The sequence below is a fragment of the Rhinatrema bivittatum genome, chromosome 6 (genome assembly GCF_901001135.1).
Source record: "Rhinatrema bivittatum chromosome 6, aRhiBiv1.1, whole genome shotgun sequence".
NCBI classification, from domain to species: domain Eukaryota; kingdom Metazoa; phylum Chordata; class Amphibia; order Gymnophiona; family Rhinatrematidae; genus Rhinatrema; species Rhinatrema bivittatum.
The window spans coordinates 275,061,235-275,083,874 of record NC_042620.1 but is presented as its reverse complement, the minus strand read 5'-3'; the positions used below and the strand labels follow the sequence as shown (position 1 = coordinate 275,083,874).

Here is a 22,640-nt window from a genome sequence, read left to right as displayed (position 1 = left end):
ACATACAGGAAAACTTGCTCCCCAGAAGACCTCAATAATCACCTATCACCACAACTCCACCAACTGGACCTTACAGATCCGAACTCAGCACTTCGATCATGGAATACAATCACCGAAACTATAGCTAACAAGCTATGCCCTTCAATTACAAAAAAACCACACCAGAATTCCTCCAAAAGACAGCCCTGGTTCTCCTCAGAACTAAGAAAGCTCAAACTCCAACTAAGACAAAATGAGGCTAAATGGCGCAAAAACCCAGGAACCAACACCCTTTCAATCTACAAATCATCTCTGCATCAATACAAATCAAGCACCTTAAGATCCAAGAGGGACTATTACGCCTCGAAGATACACGACCTTGTATTCGATGCCAAAGCCCTCTTCAGCTATGTAGCCAACCTCACACAAGTAAACCAACCAGAGATTGCACATGACCAAGCTCAATCGAAAGCGGAAGAATTAGCTCTATTCTTCAGCAACAAAATCAACACTCTTCTATCTCAGCTCCCCACTAACCCCACTGTTCCACTAACCACTCCTCAACCGTCAATCAACCTCACTCAGTTAGAAGAACTTGATACAACTTCATCCATGGAGATCCAAGGAATTCTAAGGAAAATGAAACCTTCTTCCCACCCTTCAGACCACATCCCAGCCAAACTACTACTATCAATTCCAGATTCTATCTCCAAAACCCTGGCAGATATCATAAATTGCTCCCTCACACAAGGACTCTACCCTGACAACCTCAAACTAGCCTCACTCAAACCCCTTCTCAAAAAACCAAATCTTGACCCAAACGATCCTAACAACTTTAGACCGATAGCCAACCTCCCCTTCATAGCCAAGATAATGGAAAAATTGGTAAACTCACGACTCTCAAACTACCTTGAAGACAATAACCTACTATTCCCATCACAATACGGATTCCGTAAAACCTTAAGCACGGAAGCCCTCCTCATCTCTATGACCGACCACATCATCCTAGGCTTAGACAAAGGACAATCCTTCCTTCTGATCCTACTCGACCTTTCGTCTGCATTTGACACGGTCAATCACTCTCTTCTCATCAACCAACTAACAGCCATAGGTATCTCTGGCACTGCCCTATCTTGGTTTAGAACCTTCCTCAGCAACAGAGGATATAAGGTTAAGATTCATAATAAAGAATCCTCTCTTCACCCCGCGTCAGTAGGAGTCCCTCAGGGCTCATCCCTGTCTCCTACCTTGTTTAACATTTATCTGTTACCCTTATGTGAACTCCTCACTAACCTCAATCTCAAACACTTCCTCTACGCCGACGATATTCAGGTCCTGATCCCCATCAAGGAGTCACTCGCAAAAACACTGTCTCACTGGGAAACCTGCCTCCAAAATATCAAACAGCTTCTCACAAGTCTCAACCTGATACTAAATTCATCAAAAACGGAACTTCTAATCATCACACCAGAAAACAGCTCCCTCACACACACTCATCCAACCTTACCAAACACTACACAAGTGAGAGACCTAGGAGTTCTAATTGACAATCACCTAAACCTGAAAGCGAACATCAACAAAACCACCAGAGACTGCTTTTATAAGATCCAAGTGCTGAAAAGAATACGACCTCTCTTCGACACTCATGACTTTAGAACGATTCTACAATCAATCATTTTCGCAAAGCTGGACTATTGTAACACCATCATGCTTGGTCTCCCTTCATCACACACCAAACCATTGCAAATGGTCCAAAATGCCTCCGCCCGTATACTCACTAACACCAGGAGAAGAGAACACATAACACCTATCCTGATGGGCCTCCACTGGCTGCCTATCCACTTCAGAATAATCTACAAGGCCATTCTCACCATTTTCAAAAACATCCATCAATTAGCCCCAATCGATCTCCATATCCCCCTCCGATTACACTACTCAACAAGACCGACAAGAGATGCTTACAAAGGATCACTTCAAGTACCTCCAGCCAAAACTACCAGACACATCACGCTTAGAGATCGGGCCTTCTCCACAGCTGGTCCAACTTTATGGAACTCCATTCCCCCGGATCTTAGAATGGAACCCAGCATCTCAACATTCAAGAAAAGACTCAAGACGTGGCTGTTCACGCAGGCCTTTGCTAACTCCAACATTACTTAACTCCCTTCAATCAACATACCTCGCTAGTAATAGCATTAATAGCCACCCCTTATAATGTTATTATATATATTTATAATTATCTGATCTTCATTTTCCTTCTTACTCCAAGTTATTGATTCCCTATTACATGTAACTGCTTTTCTGCACTATTGTTCAAATTGTAAAGTTTATTTTAATTGCACCCCTGTTTCTTGTGAACCAGCATGATGGGACTATCGTCTTGAATGTTGGTATATAAAAAAAACTTAAATAAATAAACTTAATTAAAAATAAAAGACTGCTACTTACTTAAAGTCAGCTAGCATACAGGAAAATTAGTTTCTTACCTGATAATTTTCGTTCCTGTAGTACCAAGGATCAGTCCAGGACACCTGGGTTGTGACTCCGCACCAGTAGATGGAGACAGAGCAAAACTTGTGGGCGGAGCCATATATGCCCCTGTGCCGGTCACAGCCCCTCAGTCATACGTAATGTCAAAGTAGAAAATTCCAAAAGGCAACCATAGCTAACCATACAAACTTGCTATGGAAACGGAAATAATTCCATCACCCCTACAGGAAACAGACTCCCCAACCGGGAGAACGAATAAACAAGGGGTCAACTTACCGAAAACAACGATGAGCGGACTCCTCGTCACTTTAGCGTAGCACTGCGGGCGGGATCCTGGACTGATCCTTGGTACTACAGGAACGAAAATTATCAGGTAAGAAACTAATTTTCCTTTCCCTGTACATACCAGGATCAGTCCAGGACACCTGGGATGTACCAGAGCAAACTTACCGAGGGTGGGAAGCAGAGAGTCCCGCTCGGAGTACCCTCACCCCAAACCCCGGAAGCGGGAGCCCGGACATCCAACCGGTACTGCCGGAGAAGGTATGCAACGAGTAGCCGCCCTGCCCATTTCTTGAGGCGACACCTGAGAAGCTTCAGCCCAAGACGCAGCTTGAGATCGAGCGGAGTGAACCCGAAGACCCGCGGCACCAAGTACGCCGAACCAATGGCCTCCTTGAGCCAACGGGCGATCGTCGTGCGGGACACTGCGGCCCCGTTCTGTGGACCAGGACCAGAGAACAAAACAAACAGATGATCAGTGACCCGAAAACGGCTAGGAACCTCCAGATAGTGAAGGAGGGATCTCTGCACGTCAAGATTCCTAAGCGCCCTCACTGTTGAATCAAAGGACTCCCCGACCGCGAAAGCAGGCAGCTCTACCGACGTATTTACATGGACAGACGACACCACTTTCAGGAACCATCCGCGAGGAAACTCCGGCATCGGAAATACGCAAGAAGGGTTCCCTACAGGACAAGGCCTGCAACTCCGAAACACGCCACGCCGGGGCAACCGCCACCAAGAACACCGCCTTCAACGTAGTCATTGCGCGTCTCAAGGACTCAAACGGCGCCGCGCATAAAGCGGAGAGACCTAAGAGAGGTTCCAAGCCGGACAGGGGAGACGCAACTGAGGACGAAGGTGCTCAGCTCCCCGAAGGAAACGGGAGAAATCCGGGTGAAGAGCCAGAGGTGATCCACGGACCTGACCTCGCAAACAACCAAGCGCCACCACTTGGACCCGTAGCGAACCGCACGCCAGACCCTTGGCCAGCCCTGCCTGTAGGACCGCCAGAATGTCGGACCTGACCTCGCAAACAACCAAGCGCCACCACTTAGACCCGTAGCGAACTGCACGTCAGACCCTTGGCCAGACCTGCCTGTAGGAACGCCAGAATGTCGAAGACGGAAGCCGCCGTGGGGTCCACCCCACGCTGTACGCACCATTCCTCAAAACCACCCAGACACGGACAAAAACCAGTAACGTCGACTGCGTTCTGGATCGTAGCAACGTGGCTACCCCAGCATCTGAGTAACCTTTTCCCTTCAGGCGCTTCCTCACCAAAGCCATGCGGCGAGACAGAAGTGATCCGCCTCCTCCAAACAGACGGGTCCCTGATGGAGTAGACCCGCCGGTCCCTGGAACCGGAGGGGTGACGTTACTGCTAGCTGGACGAGGTCCGCGAACCATGGTCGGCGCGGCTACTCCGGCGCCACCAGGATCACGGTGGCCGGGTGCAACTCTATGCGCCGCAGAAGCTCGCCAATCATCGCCATGGGGAAAAGATGTACCGCAGAACATCCGACGGCCAGGGGAGTACCGACGTATCGACGCCTCCTGCCCCCCGTTCTCGACGTCGACTGAAGAATCGCGGAGCCCTCACGTTGTGCCCCGTGGCCATCAGAGCCCTGTGGGGCACTCCCCACGTTTCGCCAATGAGAAGAAACGCTTCGTCCGCCAGCTCCCACTCTCCGGGACCCAGGCGATGACGGCTGAGAAAATCCGCCCGAACGTCGTCGACTCCTGCAATGTGAAAGGCTGCTACGGTGCTGAGATGTAGCTCCGACCAGGCCATCAAGTGCTGAGCCTCCTCTGCCACCTGTGGGCTCCTTGTCCTGCCCTGGCATCTGATGTAGGCCACGGTGGTCGCGTTGTCCGACAACCCTCGGACCGCCTGTCCCCGCACTAACGGTAGGAAGGCTTGCAGGGCCAGACGGACCGCTCTGGTCCCTAGACTGTGGATAGGCCACTGGGCTGGCGACACCGACCATAGGCCTGGGACTGAGCTTTCGAGGCAGACCGCTCCCCAACCGGAGAGACTGGCATCCGTGGTCACCACCGTCCAATTTGGCACCAGAAGAGACACTCCCGAAGACAGATGACCGGAATCCAGCCACCAGAGCAGGCTGGATGTCGCGTGTCCTGCTAGTGGAAGCGGTAAGTGGAACTCCTCCGGAACCGGCGCCCAGCGGGACAGTAAGGATGACTGTAATGGTCGCAGATGAGTGAACGCCCAGGGAACCAGCACTAGTGTGGAAGCCATAGAGCCCAGGACCGTAAGACAGTCGCAGACCCGCGGCCGGCGGAGAGACAAGAAACGCCTTACTTGAGCTTGCAGTTCGTATCTCCGTTCGTGTGACAGGAACACCTTGCCCTGCTACGTGTCGACAACGGCTCCCAGATATTCCAAGGTCTGTGAGGGTGTCCGATCACTGTTTTGAAGTTGACCACCCATCCTAGGGACTGTCAAGGTGTAGGACCCTGGCCCACTGACAACCGACACTGATCCTCGGACTTCGCCCGAATCAATCAATCGTCCAGGTAAGGATGGACCAGGAGACCTTCCCGGCGCAGCCGCGCCGCCACCGTGACCATGACCTTCGTGAACGTACGGGGGCCGTCGCGAGACCAACCGGGAGCGCTTGAAAAACTGGCCATGCCGTCCTAGAACGCAGAACCTGACGAAGAGCTGGAACGACGGCTGAATGCCTATGTGAAGACAAGCCTCCGTGAGATCTAGGGAGGTCAGAAACTCGCCTGGCCGCGCAGCAGCCATTGCCGACCGAATCGTCCCCATTTTGAAGTGAGGAACGCGAAGGCATTGATTTACCCCACCGAGATCCAGAAAAGATCCGGCCGTGCCGTCTTTCTTTGGGACAATGAAGTAAATGGAGTAACGGCCCCTGCCGTGCGGCTCCCAGTGGTTGACCGGAACGGAGGAGGTAGCCATGTCTGATCATGTTGAGGACCCACTGGTCTGACGTTACACCGGCCCATCTCTCCACAGCTGACATCAACCGCGCCCCGACGTTGGGAACGACGCCCTGGGGCTACGGTGAGAGAGAGAGAGACCGACCACCTTTCATTGCGAAGCTTAGGCCCCTATACGACTGACCAGACGACCTTTGAGGACGCCACGTCCTGGGATCACGAAAGCGGGACCTGGCCGAAAACGAATCCCGCGCCCTGGATTTATACTCGGGCAGCTTGAAAATCCTGTTTTCCCCTAGGGAAATCTTCGTCCTCCGGCAAGAGAGAGAGCTTACCCATAGCCTTCGTGACCTTCAGGTTCGAAGCCGGAGTATCCCACTCTCGATAGAGCCGGGCTGTCACAGAGAGGTGAAAAAAGAACGGAGCCCAGCCGAGACTACCCCAGGCGGGGTGTCGATGCCCAACTCCTCCAGGATGGCGGGAATCAGGGGCCAGCTCCTTCCTGATGAAGAGGCGGATCAACCTCGAGTCATCCCCTTCTGAAGCCTGTGTCTGCCTTGCCGCCCCCTGCGGCGGCGCGCCATCTCCCTTAGCCCCCCTCGGAGGTGGGGAGAGCGCCTTGGAAATCTCCGGACCCGACGATTCAAACGTCGACATCTCCCTCAGCCCCCCTCGGAGGAGGGGAGGGCACCTAGGAAATTACCGGATCCGACGAGTCAGAGGTAGGGACCGTGCCCAAACCAGGCGGTATGGCCCGCAACGGGCGTTTGGCTATGAATCGCCCCGCCGCGATCTGCGGCCGAGTGTGCGTCCGGTCCAACTTGATTGGCCTCTCAGGCCCCCCGCCTGGCCAGAAGGTCGCTTGTGGGCTCTGCGGCCTTAAAGGCCCTATGCCTGGCTAAAAGAAAACCAGGAGCAAACAGTCCCTCAGAGTTCGTGGCGCGTCTCCCCCGGCCCTCCCCCCCACCGCCTCCGATGGCAAACAGACCGCGGAGCCGGCCGCTGGGGGGGGGGGGAAATGAGGGAAAAACCCCTGGGGCCTGCCGCGCTTGGTGTCGCGCTCGACGCCGCACCAAGATGGCCGACTTTCCCGCCAATTTCGCGCGAGAGGTCTGTGTAGAATTTTTTTTTTTTTTTTTTTTTAAATCTTTGCCCGCGGCAGGCAGAAACTGCTTGGGGAAGGCCGCCGGACGGTCCCCAACCGCAAGAGCGAAAAGCCGCCGCCAAACAAGCACCCCCCCGAAGCAAGGCCAACGATCCTGTGCCCCCCGTTTCGCAGCCTGAGGAGAGCCGAGCTCGCTAGAGGCGCGCGGCGCTGGAGCCGCAAGTCGAGCAGGCCGCCCCACGCGGCCTGCTTGGAAGAGGGACGAAAACACAAAATTAAAAAGGGAGAAGGGGAGGGGGAGGGGAGAGAGGAAACGCCGAAAACGACCGCTGCCGAAGAGAACCAGGCGCGCTGAAAAGAAAACTGCTCCGTTTTTTTTTGGTTTTTTTTTTTAATTACCTGGAGCTGTCCCTCGCAGCGGTCCAGCGGTCCGGCCGGGGCGAGAGAACCGGGCTCCCCGGTATCACCCCGGCTGGGCAGTAAACTAACCCAGGATCCGCGACCCGTAGCCCAGCAAGTGCTCTACCAGGGGATATGGTCCCCTCAGGACCTGGTAACCCCCTGGGAGCAAACGACCCGAGCCGCAGGGCCGACCGGACAAGCCACGAGGCATGCCGGCGAAAACGCGGCGAACCGGAAAGCCACGCGAGTAACAAAGGTAAAATTAAGGCGACCGACCTCCCCCCTGCCAGCAGCGCCCCCCCCCGGAGCCAACACGGAGCAACGACGCGAAGGAACAGAGCCGGAAACAACATCAACAACTTTCAATTTTTTTTTATTTTTTTACAAAAAACCTGTCACTATCCACCGTCCTGGAGCCCTAATCCAGCAGGGGTGAGTGAACCGGGCTCCCCGGTGTCACCCCTGACGCTGCTACTGGTAAAGCCGGGTCCTCGACCCTAGCAGCGGCCTCAACCGGGGGGGAGTAGTCCCCTCAGGACCTCTCAACCCCCCTGGGAGGCAGGGCGGATGGGACGTCAGTGACAATTTGCAATGCAAAATTCAAATTCCAAAAAGAAAACAACTGTGGCCTAAAACTGGCCTAAAACCAAGAAAAGAACCAACCCTGACGGAGTACCAGAACCAGGGCAGGCAGGAGCTGTGACCACACCTGCACCATCTACTGGAGACAGAGTAAGACTGGGGAGGGGCTGTGACCGGCACAGGGGCATATATGGCTCCGCCCACAAGTTTTGCTCTGTCTCCATCTACTGGTGCGGAGTCACAACCCAGGTGTCCTGGACTGATCCTGGTACGTACAGGGAATAAGAGTTACTTTAGTTCAGCACAAGTGTTTTTGGCAAATGCTGAGAGACGAAACATCTGGCAGCTGCCAAGACAGAATGTGCTAGGTTTAAAGCTAGTGGTATTAGGAGCAGTGGATAAAGACCAGAAGTCCACCATCTTCGAGAACATACGCAGTAAGTTTCTCTTATCAGTAGACTGGCAATATTTCACAGCAGTTAACAAAGAAATCTCTTCTGAGCAAGTGTAGTCCAAGAGGTATTTAACTTCAGTACACAGCAGAATCTACGAATTCCTGACAGGACCTACACAGAATAGCACGACCAGCTTGACAGAAACCCAGAATTCCCTGCGCAGTCCAGCCTTCCACAAGAGAAATGCTTGATTACTGAGAGGTTTTTGGAAGGCACTTTTCAGGAAGGTGGTAACTTTCGCTAGGCCTTTGAATATAAATTATACCCTATTACTTGGGAAATTTACTCCTGCTTATTGTGCTGATATATTGTATATATTATGTTTTATCTCAGGTGTCCTCATAAGTACCTGTTTTGCCTGTATATTAAACAGAAAATATAGCTTTTCATTGTTTCTCACAAGACATAGTGAGTGTTATTCTCCTAGTTTGTTTGCATAATATAGACTACAAAGCAAATAGCACATACAATAGCATAACTCACTACAGGGACATCATTAGCTTCAGCCCTCCTGGTTATGCACCACAGCACTTCCTGCACTGACCCGACATGGCCATGCTAAGCCCTGAGCCAAGCGGGAAAGTACAGGCAGTACTGCTGCCACTTAATCGCGCAACAATTCAAAGGTCTCATACTGCAGGAAGATTTGTCAACCTTCTCCCTTCTGTGGGAGCATGAGAGGAGAGGATTACCTTGCTGGTGGCTGGAAAGAATCAGTAAGTACTGCTTGGAGAAATTTTTAAAACTTAAAAATATTGGGGAGAACTAAATTATTGGGTCATATTATTTAGTATGTTCATGTGTTTTGTTTTAAATAGGTAGTGAGAAAGTCAGGCAAGAAACAGAACTTTGTGTCTTTGTATTTTCCAACTCTCCCACCGCTCTCCCACCCACCCCTAGTTCATCCTTTAATTTATAAGCAGGTTGTTATGATTCAGGTGGTGGACCCTTAGTCCGACGCAGTCCTGCAAGACACTTACGTCGGTAGGCGAGACCAACTCTGAAGATCCTGTGCGGTTGCAGAGGGGAATCTGGATGCAAGCGCCTCCTGCCGGTCGTGTGGTCCAGATAGCTGGCACCTCCAGCAGGTCGAAACTACTCTGACTCACGCACACAGGAAGAGGTCCAAAGCTCAAGAGCCAGGCGGTACTCCGCAGCCAGTCCAAGGGTCAGGAACCAAACGATAATCCGCAGCCAGTCCAGGGGTCAGGAACCAAACGATACTCCGCAGCCAGACCAGGGATCAAGAGCCAAACGATACTCCACAGCCAGTCCAGGGGTTTAGGAACCAAACGAAGTCAGCAGCCAGTCCAGGAGTCAAGCACGGAGGAACAAACAGTGGATCAGGAACAGAACACCAGAACAAATGAACCACAGGAGCCAAGAAGCCAAGGCAAGGTCTGAGGCTCCAGACCTTGCCTTAAATAGTCCAAACCCAACTGGAGCCCACAGGAAGGTGTCCTACCATTTCCTGTCGTGGCCCCTTTAAGGATCAGCTTCTGCCGCACGCGCGGCCCTAGGAAGCTCAGCGGGGGCGGAGTCAATCGGGAGCAGGAGGACGGCCGATGCTGCGGCCATGTTGATTGCAGCAGCAGGAACCGCCGAGGGACGAGCCCGCCGATGCCGAGAGCAGTCACCGCGAGCGGAGCGGTCTGCCGCGCCGGTGAATGCCTGGCCCCGGTCGCGGCTTGCCGCCGCCGGTGGCCATAACAGTACCCCCCTCCTTTAGGCCTCCCCCTAGAAGGCTTGGGTTTCCCAGGGTGACTGGTGTGGAAGTTCTTGAGAAGCCACCCTACACTGGGCGGGAACCCGAAAGGCCCGCAAGTAGAACACTCTCACATCCAGAGGATAATGCTTAGTAAAAGTGTGCAAGGAAGACCATAACGCCGCCCTGCAGATTTCCTGAGGCGACAGCAACTGACATTCCGCCCAGGAAGTAGCCTGGGCCCTAGTGGAGTGAGCACGGAGACCCAACGAAACTTGGCGCCCGTGGGCTATGTAAGACGAACAAAGGGCCTCTTTAATCCAGCAAGAGATGGTTGCCTTAGACGCCTTGTCCCCCTTCTTTTGGCCACCAAAAAGAATAAACAAATGATCGGACCTCTGAAAGTCATTAGTAACTGCCAGGTAACGCAACAAGATGTGCCGCACATCCAGCATATGCAGATCCCGGCCTTGAGAAGATTCACTAGACCACTGAGGAAAGCCCGGAAGCTCCACAGTTTGATTGACATGAAATGCCGAAACCACTTTTGGAACGAAGGATGGAACCATGCGTAAGGACACCCTATCATCGTAAATGCGAAGAAAGGGATCCCGACACGACAAAGCCTGTAACTCTGAAATCCGACATGCCGAGCAAATGGCCACCAAAAAGACCGTCTTTAAAGTTAGATCTTTCAACAACGCTCTGCGGAGAGGTTTGAAGGGGGGACCACAGAGCACCTGAAGCACTAGGTTCAAACTCCAATCAGGGCACACCGAACGGATAGGAGGCCACAAGTGTTTAACCCCCTTGAGAAACCTAGCAATATCTGGATGTACAGCCAGCAAGCAGCCCGCAAACTTGTCAAGCAATGCACCAAGAGCTGCCACTTGACACGAAGGGAGTTGAACGCTAACCCCTTAGCGAGACCCTGCTGCAGAAAGTCCAGGACCTGAGGGACATTGACTGCTAATGGATTGAAGGAGCACTGTTGACACCATGCCTCAAAGAGCTTCCACACTCTCACATAGGCCATAGAAGTGGCCGGGCGTTTCACCTGTAGGAGTGTAGAAATGACCTGTTCAGAATAGCCCTTCCAGCGTAAACGTCACCTCTCAAAACCCAAGCCGCGAGAGAGAAGTGATCCTCCCAATCCGAAAATACTACGCGTATCTACCGCGAAGTAGTCGCGGTAGATACGCGAGCTGTAATGGTCCCTCGAGAGCCAAGCGAACCAGATCTGCGAACCACAGACAACGCGGCCACTCTGGAGCTACAAACACCACGCTGCCTGGATGGAGCTCTATGTGACGGAGAAGCCTCCCGATAAGAGGCCAGGGAGGAAAGGCACACAGAAGAATTCCCGTGGGCCAGGGGCACACCAGAGCATCGAGCCCCACCAAGCCCTGCTCCCGTCGACGGCTGAAGAAGCGTTCCGTCTTTGCATTTGCTCGCGTTGCCATCAGATCCAACTGCGTACGCCCCACCTGGGGCAAATGAGGTTCCAGGTGTCTGGAGACAGCTCCCACTCTCCCGGATCAAGCTGCTGTCTGCTGAGAATATCCGCCTGCATGTTCTCCACCACTGCAACATTTATTTATTTATTTATTTATTTAAATTCTTTTAATATACCGATGCTCAAGACCAGGTCTTATCATACCGGTTTACAATAAACTAGGGGGGGGTGAACCAGTTAACAATGAAAGCAAAAAGTTACATTATAACAGGGAATGTGGAACTGGGCTGTTAGAAAAAAGGAAAGGTTAAACAGTTTCTAACTGGAGAGCAGAGCATATAAGCAGAGAGTAAGTGCTTATTATATACAAATTTACATAGAGTATATGATTGGTAAGTTATATGAAAGTGCAGTTAGCCGAAAAACAGTTCCTTTGAGTTGCGGAAAACAGTTCCTTTGAGTTGCGGAGAACAGTTCCTTTGAGCTGCGGAAAACAGTTCCTTTGAGTTGCGGAAAGAGGACGCAACCGTAGGGTATGTGACTGTGTGGGTGACCCTGAGGCTTCTTCAAGGGTATGCTTGGGCGAACAGCCAAGTTTTTAATTTTTTTCTGAAAATGATATGGCAGTGTTCCTGGCGGAGATCTGGCGGGAGAGAGTTCCAGTGATGCGGACCAGCAATAGATAGTGCTCGTTTTTCAATGGTGTTGTGAAGAACGGATTTTTTGGGGGGAACCTGGAGGGAATCTCTGTATGCAGATCTGGTGGGTCTTGCAGAGGAGTGTGGTTTGAGGGGTATGGTGAGTTGGAGCGAGGATTCCTGAAATAAGGTTTTGTGGATAATAGTAAGTGTCTTGAAGAGAATTCTGTAGTGAATGGGTAGCCAGTGAAGTATTTTTAGAATCGGGGTGATGTGGTCCATGCGGCGAGAGTTTGTGAGGATCCTGGCTGCAGCGTTTTGCAGCATTTGGAGTGGTTTGGTAGAAGAGGCCGGGAGACCAAGTAACAGCGCATTACAATAGTCAATCTTTGAGAATAGTATGGCTTGAAGGACCGAACGGTAATCGTGGAAGTGTAGGAGAGGTCTTAACTGTTTTAGTACCTGTAGTTTGTAAAAACCTTCTTTGGTGGTGTTGTTAATGAATTTTTTAAAGTTCATTCTGGAGTCTAGGAAGGCCCCAAGGTCTCTCACTTGATTTACTAGTGGTGTGTTAGTATTGATGGCTAGCGGGTTGTTATCATTGGGGGAAATGACTAGCAGTTCGGTCTTGGATGTATTGAGAACGAGGCAGAGGCTTGTGAGAAGGAGGTTGATGGCGTGGAGGCAGCTATTCCAGTAGTTTAGAGTGTCGGAGACGGGATCCTTGATGGGGATTAGGATCTGCACGTCGTCCGCATAAATGAAGTATGTGAGGTTGAGGTTATTGAGAAGTTGGCATAGGGGGAGAAGATATATGTTGAATAGGGTCGGCGAGAGCGAGGAACCCTGGGGAACTCCTTGTTTGGCCGCTACAGGGTGAGACTCTTTGTTGATTATTTTTACTTTATAGTATCTGTCGCTTAGAAAGGATTTTAACATGAAACGCGGCAATCCCTTCTAGATGATGTTCCGCCCAGGCGAAGAGACGTCGTGCCTCGGGTGCTACCGCCTGACTTCTTGTCCCTCCTTGTCGGTTGATGAAAGCCACCGTTGTCGCATTGTCGGAGAACACTCTCACCACTCTGCCCCGAATCCAGGGCAGGAATGCTTGTACAGCAAGCCGAACCGCTCTCATCTCGAGTCGATTGATGGACCATGAGCCCTCCATCGGAGACCAGAGACCTTGGGCGGACTTGTCCGCACAGACCGCTCCCCAACCTGGATAGGCTGGCATCGGTGGAGATTATCAGCCAATTCGGAGTTTCCAAATCCACCCCCCGTTCCAGATTGGTATGCGATAGCCACCACGACAGGCTGAGTCTGGACTCTGAAAGCAAGGGCATCAGCAGATGGAATTGTTCGGACACCGGACTCCATCGGGATAACAGCGCTCGCTGTAATGGTTGTAGGTGAGCGAACGCCCACGGCACTAAATCGAAGATGGAAGCCATGGACCCCAGAACCTGAAGATGATGCCACACTGTGGGGGTCTGCCTCCGAATGAGAGAATGGATCTGGTCCTGTAACTTCGTCACCTGGTCCGGTGCTAGAAACACCTTTCCGTGCAAGGTGTCGAACCGTGCTCCCAAGTAAATCAACTCCTGTGTCGATTCCAAGTGACTCTTCTGCACATTGATGACCCACCCGAGCAACTATAAGATCGCCATCACCATGCGCACAGAACTCTTGCAGTCCTCCCGGGACTTTGCGCAAATTAGCCAGTCGTCCAGGTAAGGATGGACCAAAATCCCCTCCTTGCGAAGAAAGGCCACTACAACCACCATCACCCTTGGTGAACGTCCGAGGGGCCGTTGCGAGATCAAACGGAAGGGCCCAAAACTGGAAGTGCTGTCCCAAGACCTTGAAACACAAAAACCGCTGGTGATCCAGGTGGATAGGGATACGAAGGTACGCCTCTGTGAGGTCCAGGGAGGCTAGAAACTCCCCTTTCCGAACCGCCACCATTACCGTCCTCAGAGTTTCCATTCGAAAACGAGGGATCCGAAGACAGCGGTTCACCTTCTGAAGATTGAGGATGGGACGAAACGTGCCCTCCTTCTTGGGAACCACAAAGTAAAAAGAGTATCTTCCTCGGCCTTGCTGCGTATCCGGAACTGGGAGAATTGCTCGCAGCTCGAGAAGCCTTTGCAGAGTTATCTGGACCGCATCGCGTTTGGTATGAGAGGCCACATGAGATTCCACAAAAACCTCCCGCACCGGTCGTGAGAATTCCTGAGCGTAGCCGTTTCTGATTACCTCCAGAACCCAGAGGTCTGAGGTAATCCTTTCCCATTCCGTGTAAATGTTGGATAATCTGCCACCGACAACTTCGACAACGGAATGGGGGCTCGTGGCTTCATTGGGCGGGTTTACTGGTTCCTGCGCCGAGATGTCCCAAGTCTCTTCCGGCGCGACGACCCCCGCAAAAGGACTGTTGACGTCCCGGAGCCTGTTTGGATGCCGAAGGCCGCGGAATATCTGTCGGTACGAAAACGGCGATATTCCCGAAAGCAGGACCGGGAGGGAAAGAGCTCCTTAGGCGGCCTCCTATCTTCTGGTAACTTATTGCCCTTAGACTTCCCCAACAATTTAACCAGCTGATCTCCAAAGAGAAGCTTGCCTTTAAAGGGGAGATTGCAAAGCTGGGACTTGGAGGACAAGTCCGCTGCCCAATTTCGAAGCCAGAGGAGTCGACGCGCCGACACAACGGACACCATACTCCGAGCAGTGGTCCGCACGAGATCATACAGCGCATCGGCCACATACGCTATGCCCACTTCTAATATCGCTGAATGCAGAACCTCACCGCCAGCGGCCCCGGAGGTGGCATTAGAATCCTGAATCCAGCAGAGGCACGCCCTCTGCATGAGGCTAGCGCACACCGCCGCCCGCAGACTCAATGTGGATACTTCAAAGATGCGCTTCAACTGGATCTCCAGCTTGCGGTCCTCCACGTCCTTCAAAGCGGCCGCTCCCACAACCGGGATCGTGGTCTTCTTTGAACTGCAGACACTGCCGCATCCACCTTCGGGATTTTCAGGAGGTCCACAACATCTGGCGACAGAGGATATAACTTTGCCGTAGCTCTGTCCACTTTGAGGCCCGCATCAGGAGCATCCCACTCGCGGCTAACCAGCTTGCGCACCTTTTTAGGTAATGGAAAAGACGAAGTGGGGCCCCGCATTCCATCAAGGACCGGATTCACTCCCTCATTGTCGGAATCTTCTTGAGGAAACTTTCAGTCCCAGGATATCCAACACCTGGGGAATGAGCAGACGCAGCTCATCCCTTTTAAACAGATGCACCACACTGGGATCGTCACGTTCATTAGGCTGGATGTCATCGTCACCATCCGGGTCATCCGGATCCACATCTCCCATATCCAGGACCGGATCCAGGTCCACTGGACTCACGGCTGAGGTGGACGCAGCCCCTGCTCCAGAAGCCGAATCCTGTGGTTCCCGGGCCTCCTCCCCATTCAGGGACCCTCTGAGGACCTTAGCTGTGGCTCCACGCTCCGCCCCAGCTTGGCAGGCGGCTCAGACCGGTCTCCCGGTTGCCCCGTCTCTTAAATGCTGTATGCTTCCCTTTGGTACATCAGCAAGATAAATTCGGGGGAAAACCCCTCCGGGTCCCCCTCCCCCTCTTGGGAATCGCCCGGTGCAGGATCGGCAGCCCCAAGATTGAGATTGGCCCCCACCGGGGCTAAAATGGGGGGGCAGTTTCTTCCCCGATCCGCAGCGAGAGGCCTCAGGACCCTCACCGCGGGAGGGAACAGTCGACTCCGCCACTCCTTCCATCCCCCAGGCAGCTCTCCACAACAGTAAGGCCAGAAAACCGGAGGGGCTCTATTGCCCACACACCCCCAGGATGCTGCCGTTCAAAATCATGGGCCAGCGGGAAAGCGCGGCCCTATGTGGCCTGTACTGAGGAGGAAAGCCTGGCCGGCGAAAAATCGCGCGCCGGGAAGACATGGTAAAAAAATTCAAAATGGCGCTCCGGACCCCGGTGAAATCGCTAAGTGCGAGGAGACGCGCTGAAAACTGAGCGCGGCAAGAAATCACTTACCTCCTCCCCCAGATGCACCCTGGAGCCCCGGGAGCCGAGGAGATTAACAGCTAAACTCCTCGAACGGCCGCTGAAGCACGGGCCCTCCCCTGCACCGACTCCTCACCTCAGCTGAGAAGGCCAACCAAACTGAACGTCTCTCCCTCAGACTTTTTTTTTTTCTAACTTTATGGACACTCTTCCTTCTGCAGGGGTTGAGGGAGCAGCTGAAGCAGCTATGAGGATGAGTAGCCAAGAGCCCCTGGCCTTCACCCCCTGAGCTGGCACGGGCGAAACCCAGGCAGGGGTATCCGGGGGGGTTGGTAGCTCTCTGATTCCATCTGCTGGTAGGGATACACAACCCACTTTTCTGGACTGATCCTGCTACGTACAGCGAAAGTGTTGATTATTAAATGACTCCTAACTTCTAGCCCCCCAATATTAGAATCATTGACAGTAAAAGGATAGGTAAAAATTACTGAATTTTGTTTTGGTTAAATTGAGAACATTGTAATTTGTTTTTGGAAATATATATAATATTTCTTTTTCTCTGTGACATAAAATTAATGATTTTGGGAATGTACCTGAGTTCCTCTGTTACAAGCATTGGTTGGTTTTGTAAAGTAAAAACTGAATAGATAAAGAATTTAAAAAAAAAAAGGAGTACATCCTTGCCAAAGGACCTCTGCCCAGCTCCAGGTCATCCAGTGATGAGCGGGATTGGACCTGAGGGATCCAGCTCTACTGGCCATTAGGAACGACCTGCCGAAGGGCTACAACAAAAATCAAGGATCACCAACCCCCTGCTCGCCCTTACTCTACCAAGGGTATGGCCCTTACAAAGGTCCTAGCACTCATGGGAGCACATCTTCAACTCTAAATTCCAATTGCAGGTTTTACACATCTACCATCTGCTGGAGACAGAGAAATACTGAAGGACTGCATGTGGCAAGCTATCTTAAGCAGAACGGTGTCAGTAAAGCTTTCCTTCTCTGTCTCCATGTAATAGGGATGAAAATACCATGCGTATGGACTGATCTGGAGTATGAACAGAATAGAGCACTAGCAGAGCAACAGTGAACATCTTCTAATTGGAATAGCTGAACAAGTAGCAAATCTTACCCTTCAGTTCCAAGAAGCAAGAATTCTGCTCCATTTCTAAATTCCCGGTTAAATCCTTCCAACAAGAAAAAGTATATTTTAGAATTTTCTCATAAACTTATATTAAAGGCACAGCATCTAAACAGCCAGACTTCTTCCATTTAAGTAGAACTTTTATCTAAGTTTGTTTCTCAGCTCTTGGGTCAAATCAACCATTTCTAATTCTCCTTTGATTAAAATTAGTAGGGCTGGATTTAATAGTTTTGTAATCATAGGTGGGTTTGAAGATTGGGAGATGAGAGACCCTAGAGATGGAAAGAGAGTGTGAGAGAGGGGGGGGGGGGGGGAGAGAGTCCGTCCCCATTACTCCCCAAAGTGCCAGACTGCCTTAGCAGCACACCTTTCAAGTGGGCTGTTGGAGCAGGCCCTTCCTTAACAGTGGCACTACTTTTTAGCTTGGATATTTGGCACCCTAGCCAATTGCCTATCTCTTAATCCAGGCCTCCGAGTTAGTGATGCTCTCTCCTTTACCTTATTCATTAGCACTTTATTCTTTATTCGTCTCTGTGTCTATGGAAAATATTTTTATTGAAAAAGGATTCAAAAGACTTTTTCCCAGGTCTGGTTGCCCATCCAACAGGAGTAATAAGCAAGTTAGCAAAGCCAGCTACAAAGAAGCAACAGCAAGAAAAGTCATGCCTTCCTTGCATGACTTAAAATTCCCCAGAGATCGACCAGAAACCATGTATTAAGTTAGTCTAATAAAAAGATATAAGATAGTGTGTGGTTGGTGGGGGAGGGGGGAATTTGTCAACCTTTTATTTCATAACAAAAATAGTCATTAGTCTTTACATTTACCACAGAATAAACCGTCAGCCACTGTTATTGCGTTTATCACACGTCTTTATAGTTAGCACAACTTTATCAGACTTGAGATATGACAACAGCGATATCTCACTCACCATCTACCTTGAGAGTAAATAGAGTATAATTTATCTAGCAGACTTCCTCTTCAAGTAACATCTTATCTAACAAAGCGAAGCAATAACTACCCGCCCCCACACCTCAAAATCACCCAAGACGCTCGCGATAAGGATTCTCCCGCCCACAGAAACCAGAACTCTTCCAGGAATGCTGGAAGTTGTAGTTCAACATACATGCTGCCAACTTCGGCAGAATAGCCTTCCCATCACCCAATCGAGAGGCCACCGCTATCCACCAATCACAGCACTCACACTGCCGCCACGGCTCGACTGACAGCGCCTTAGCCAATCACAGTGTAAAAAAGCGGCACTCATCTCTGCGCTCGAGCCGGGTGGGCTTCGGCCCTTCTGGAAGATTCTGTTCTTCGTTTCTTACCGCTCGCAACTTCAGAGCGGCCGACAATGACAAGTGGCCTGAGTGCGTTGAGCAGCGACTCGTATTGTGAGATCAGCCAGTATCGGGACCAGCACTTCAGGGTACGGAACGCTACTCGCCCTCCTTCTCACTGATACCCCCCAAATCCTGGTCCTTCTCCCCATCACTGCTCACTCCTCGCCTTTGCCGTTTCACTGACCTGCTCTTATCCCCCACTCCTCCATCACCCATTTCTTCTCTCACCTCCCACATTATTCTTACTGCCTCTTCTTTCCCCATTACCCCCACCTCTCCTATCACCCCCTTCACTGCCCTGCTCCTCACCCAACTCCTCTCCCCATCATCCTTTCACTGACCTGCTCCTCCCCTCCCTCTCATTACCCACTCATCCATATCACTCTCTCACTGCCTCTTCCCCATTACCCGTGCCACTTCCCTATCACCCCTTCACTGATCTGCTCCTCTCCCCATGCCTTCTCCCTGTCACCCGCTTACTAATCCCCCATCACTCACTTCTCATACCCATCACCCTCTTACTAACCCACTAATCCCCACCACCCCGCACCTCCTCAATGACTTGCTCCGCTTCCCCATCATCCTCTCACTAATCTATTAATCCCCTTAATGTAACCGTCTCTTTTTAGTCAGTAAGGAGGTCCAGACAACTGATCCGTAAAGATAGTCTTTTATTGCCAGCAAGATGCAGCTAAGACAAAGGCTCAGTACAACTGCATGCCCCTCCCATTCAGGAGCAGACTCTTATGCACTTTACAGTTCTTATCTTTTACACATGCGTTCTAAGCATTGCTGAGCAAGCATATTCCGGCTGAAGGGGCTACTGACCCCCTCCCTAGACACCCTGGAACTTTCATGAAACTTCTCCCATGATCTGCAGGAGAGGCTGCTGGGACTTGCAGTTCTGGAAAGGAATTCGCGAGTCTGCAGTAATACAGCCCATCACATAATACATCCATTGTTCTAATCTAGGTTACAGCAGTGAAAGCTTATCAGAGAATAAGAACAGCGAAGCCAAAAAATGAAAATGTGCAATGTGCTGACAGAGTTTCTCAATGTCCTAATTACAGCTGTATTGCAGACTGTAAGTAAACCCGTCATGAAGCAGGGAATTCTGGTACATGAAGTCCTTTGTCAGGTTGAAGCGTTCAGACCCCTTCATTCCCCCCTTTGATACTTATCATTATTTATGAAAAGTATCACAACGCAACTGTGGAGCTGAAAGAAACAGAAACAAGAAAAATTAGCAATTTGAGTTCTCAGGGGGCCCTAATTTCCCAAACAGTCCGATGGTTTCTTCACGGGTTTGAGACGGATGGGCCCTAATGGCTCCACCCCCCTTTGTAGCCCGAACTTGTCATGTATGGGAAGATGGCCCAGGATAAAACATGAGGATGGTTAAACAGGTTCTATAGGCTCAGAGGAATACATGTACAGTGACAGAAGCTGCGTGGCGGTTTTGCATTCAGCAATGTCCTTCATCACCTGACGAAGGCGGTTTGAGCAAGAAAGGAATAATTCAGGGTCCTAAAAAACAAAACAGAATTAAACTGGCTGGGATAACAAACAAGCTCTTAAATCCATCGATCATGGAAAACCAACCACGGAATCCATTGGTCCAGTCCCAAGCACTATTCCATTGCTGGACAGGGACGTGTGCCATCTTGACCATGCGATCAGTGATGTCTTGGATAACCTTGTTTTGGTCATCTACCTGTAAACAACAATTGGAGAGGTTAAATGTTCCACAAACCCTCCTTCCTGGGCCAGAGGATAATCTAAAACCAATCTATTCTGGTACACTGCAGTCATAATTTTGGTATTTTGTTTTGCCCAGAGTTTAAGAGCGAAAGCAGTCGTTGGTGATGAGCTCCAGGACTGCCTGAAGCCTGATGATTCGATGCAATTAATACTGCTTGGAAGGGTTCCCGAGTTGCCCCTTTTTGCTGCTTCATCTGCTCTCTGATTTCCTTGACAATAGGGTTTGATTTCCTGGTGTGTGCTTTGCAATGCATTACAGCCACCTTGCGAGGAAGCCAAACTGCGTCTAGTAATTCACGTACTTCTGATGCATTGTTCAATTGTTTTCCCTCTATAATGCTCCATGCACTTGAATTGTAAGGAAGGCATATTTAGAGTCTGTATAGATATTTACAGTTTTTCCTTCTGCCAACTGCAGAGCTCTTGTGAGCGCAATTAGTTCAGCTTTTTGTGCAGACGTTCCTGGGGGTAAGGGTTCAACAATGTCATCCTCGGAGACTACAGCATACCCAGCGACCCTGATTCCATTTATAACCTGGCTGCTTCAATCAGTGAATAAAGTCCATGCTCCTTGCCAGGGTTGGTTGCGTAAATCAGGTCGACTGGAATGTACTGTAGCCATAACTTCTTCACAATTATGGGTGACTGGATTGGGAGCTGCCAGTGGCTTTCCAGAGGCTCCGACTATAGAGATGTTCCTTGCAGTGGGCGTGGTTCTAGCAGTTGCCATAACTGATCGCTGCGCTCCAGTGTCCAGCAATCCTGTAAATGTCGTGGTTCCCACTTTGATTTCCACCAAAGGATCAAGGGGAAGATTCTCCTTATCTAGTCATGCTTCATTTTCTTCGCCGGATGTTTCACCCACGGTCATCTGCCATTCAGCTTCCTTTGGTTTGGACGGAGTGCATCCTTCCTGCTTCGTTTGCAGGAACTCCGGACACTCAGACTTTCAGTGTCCTTCTTTTCTACAAAATGTACATTGATTAATTCCTAACGTCATTCTTCCGCCTCCAAACGGTCCTCCTCTACTCGGTCTTCCTCTAGATGGCCCTCTAAAGGGCGATCTGCCTCTTCCTCCATGTCCAGGGTATCCTTGATAGTGCCTGGACAAATTCCCAAAATTAGTCTCTTCCAGAGCTGTGGCTAGCAAACTAACACTTTCTCTTAACTTTCGACCACTTTCCTTTTTGTCCTTCTTTTCTCCGTCCGGTTCTCGGTTTACATAGACCTTATCTGCCATTGCTTTTAGTTGGCTGATAATCATTCCCTCGAATCCTTCTGCTTTCTGTAATTTCCGGCGAATGTCCGGACAGGATTGTCTGACAAAGTTCATCACTAAGATGAGGTGATTCTTGGAATCTTCTGGATCAAATGGACTGTATCGTCGGTAGGCGTCCATCAACCGCTCCAGAAAATCTCCGGGGGACTCATCCTTTTTCTGTATCACATCCTGGATCTTCCCCATGTTTACGACTTTCTTTTTTCCCTTCTTCAATGCTTCAAGAAATGCTTTTTGATAAGCAGCAATATGCTCGCGCCCTACTGAGGTCTGGTAATTCCAGGCTGGATCTACACGTGGGGCGAACTCCCTTACTGCCTCTTCGGGATCACCGTCTGCCCCAGTTCCCTGCCGAGCTGACTCTTCTAGATTCAATTGTATTTGTCCAAACGTTAGCTTAACAGCTTCGGGTATCAGTAAGCATGCAGCAGCAATGCTTCGAAGGCAACCAGGCCATCCTTTTGCAACATTGTCCATTCCTTTTGACAGATATGCAACAGGTCGTTCCCATGATCCTAAACTTTGAGTCAATACCCCAATGGCCATGCCTTTTTTCTCGTCGACGAATAGATGGAATGGTTTCATCACATCTGGCAATCCTAAAGCAGGTGGTTCAATTAAGGCTTCTTTTAGTCGACGTAAGCTTGCCAGCTCGTTTCCTTCCCACTGGAAGGGTTGAGATTCTGCCTCTTTACCCCGCAGTTTGTCGTACAGGGGTTGGGCAATAACTGCATAGTTAGCAATCCACAGCCTACAGTATCCTGCAGCTCCAAGGAACGCCCGGAGCTCTTTCTTGCAAGTGGGTACAGGTTGATCTCTTATAGAACTGGTGCGAGAAATCCCCAGACATCGGGTTCCTCCACGTATTTGGAAGCCTAAATACTCTACTTCCAATTCACAGATTTGCGCTTTCTTTTTACTTGCACGATACCCTTTTGAGTACAACGTCTTTAGCAGCTGAAGAGTGGATACCGCACATTCGAGGTACGTCTCTCGAAACAACAGAAGGTCATCCACGTATTGTATGACTGGCCCATACTTTACTTGATACAT

General features: G+C 50.7%; 2 protein-coding genes across 3 annotated transcripts in view; one reads left to right on the top strand and one right to left on the bottom strand.

Annotated features, from left to right (window-relative positions):
• The window catches only part of TEX11 (testis expressed 11), a 974,891-nt gene extending 956,676 nt beyond the window's left edge, over positions 1-18,215 (bottom strand). Inside the window, exons 1-2 of the mRNA XM_029607248.1 lie at positions 18,136-18,215; positions 17,195-17,249 (exon numbers count right to left, since the gene is read on the bottom strand). Coding sequence (XP_029463108.1) covers positions 17,195-17,249; positions 18,136-18,138 — 58 coding nt within the window. The 5' untranslated portion in view covers positions 18,139-18,215. The remainder of the gene's footprint in view (positions 1-17,194; positions 17,250-18,135) is intronic.
• A 247-nt stretch (positions 18,216-18,462) lies between these two features.
• Positions 18,463-22,640, top strand: part of LOC115094312 (nuclear cap-binding protein subunit 2-like) — a 49,690-nt gene continuing 45,512 nt past the window's right edge. For both annotated transcript variants that reach the window (XM_029607245.1, XM_029607247.1), the window contains exon 1: positions 18,463-18,633. In XM_029607245.1, coding sequence (XP_029463105.1) covers positions 18,559-18,633 — 75 coding nt within the window. In that variant the 5' untranslated portion in view covers positions 18,463-18,558. The remainder of the gene's footprint in view (positions 18,634-22,640) is intronic.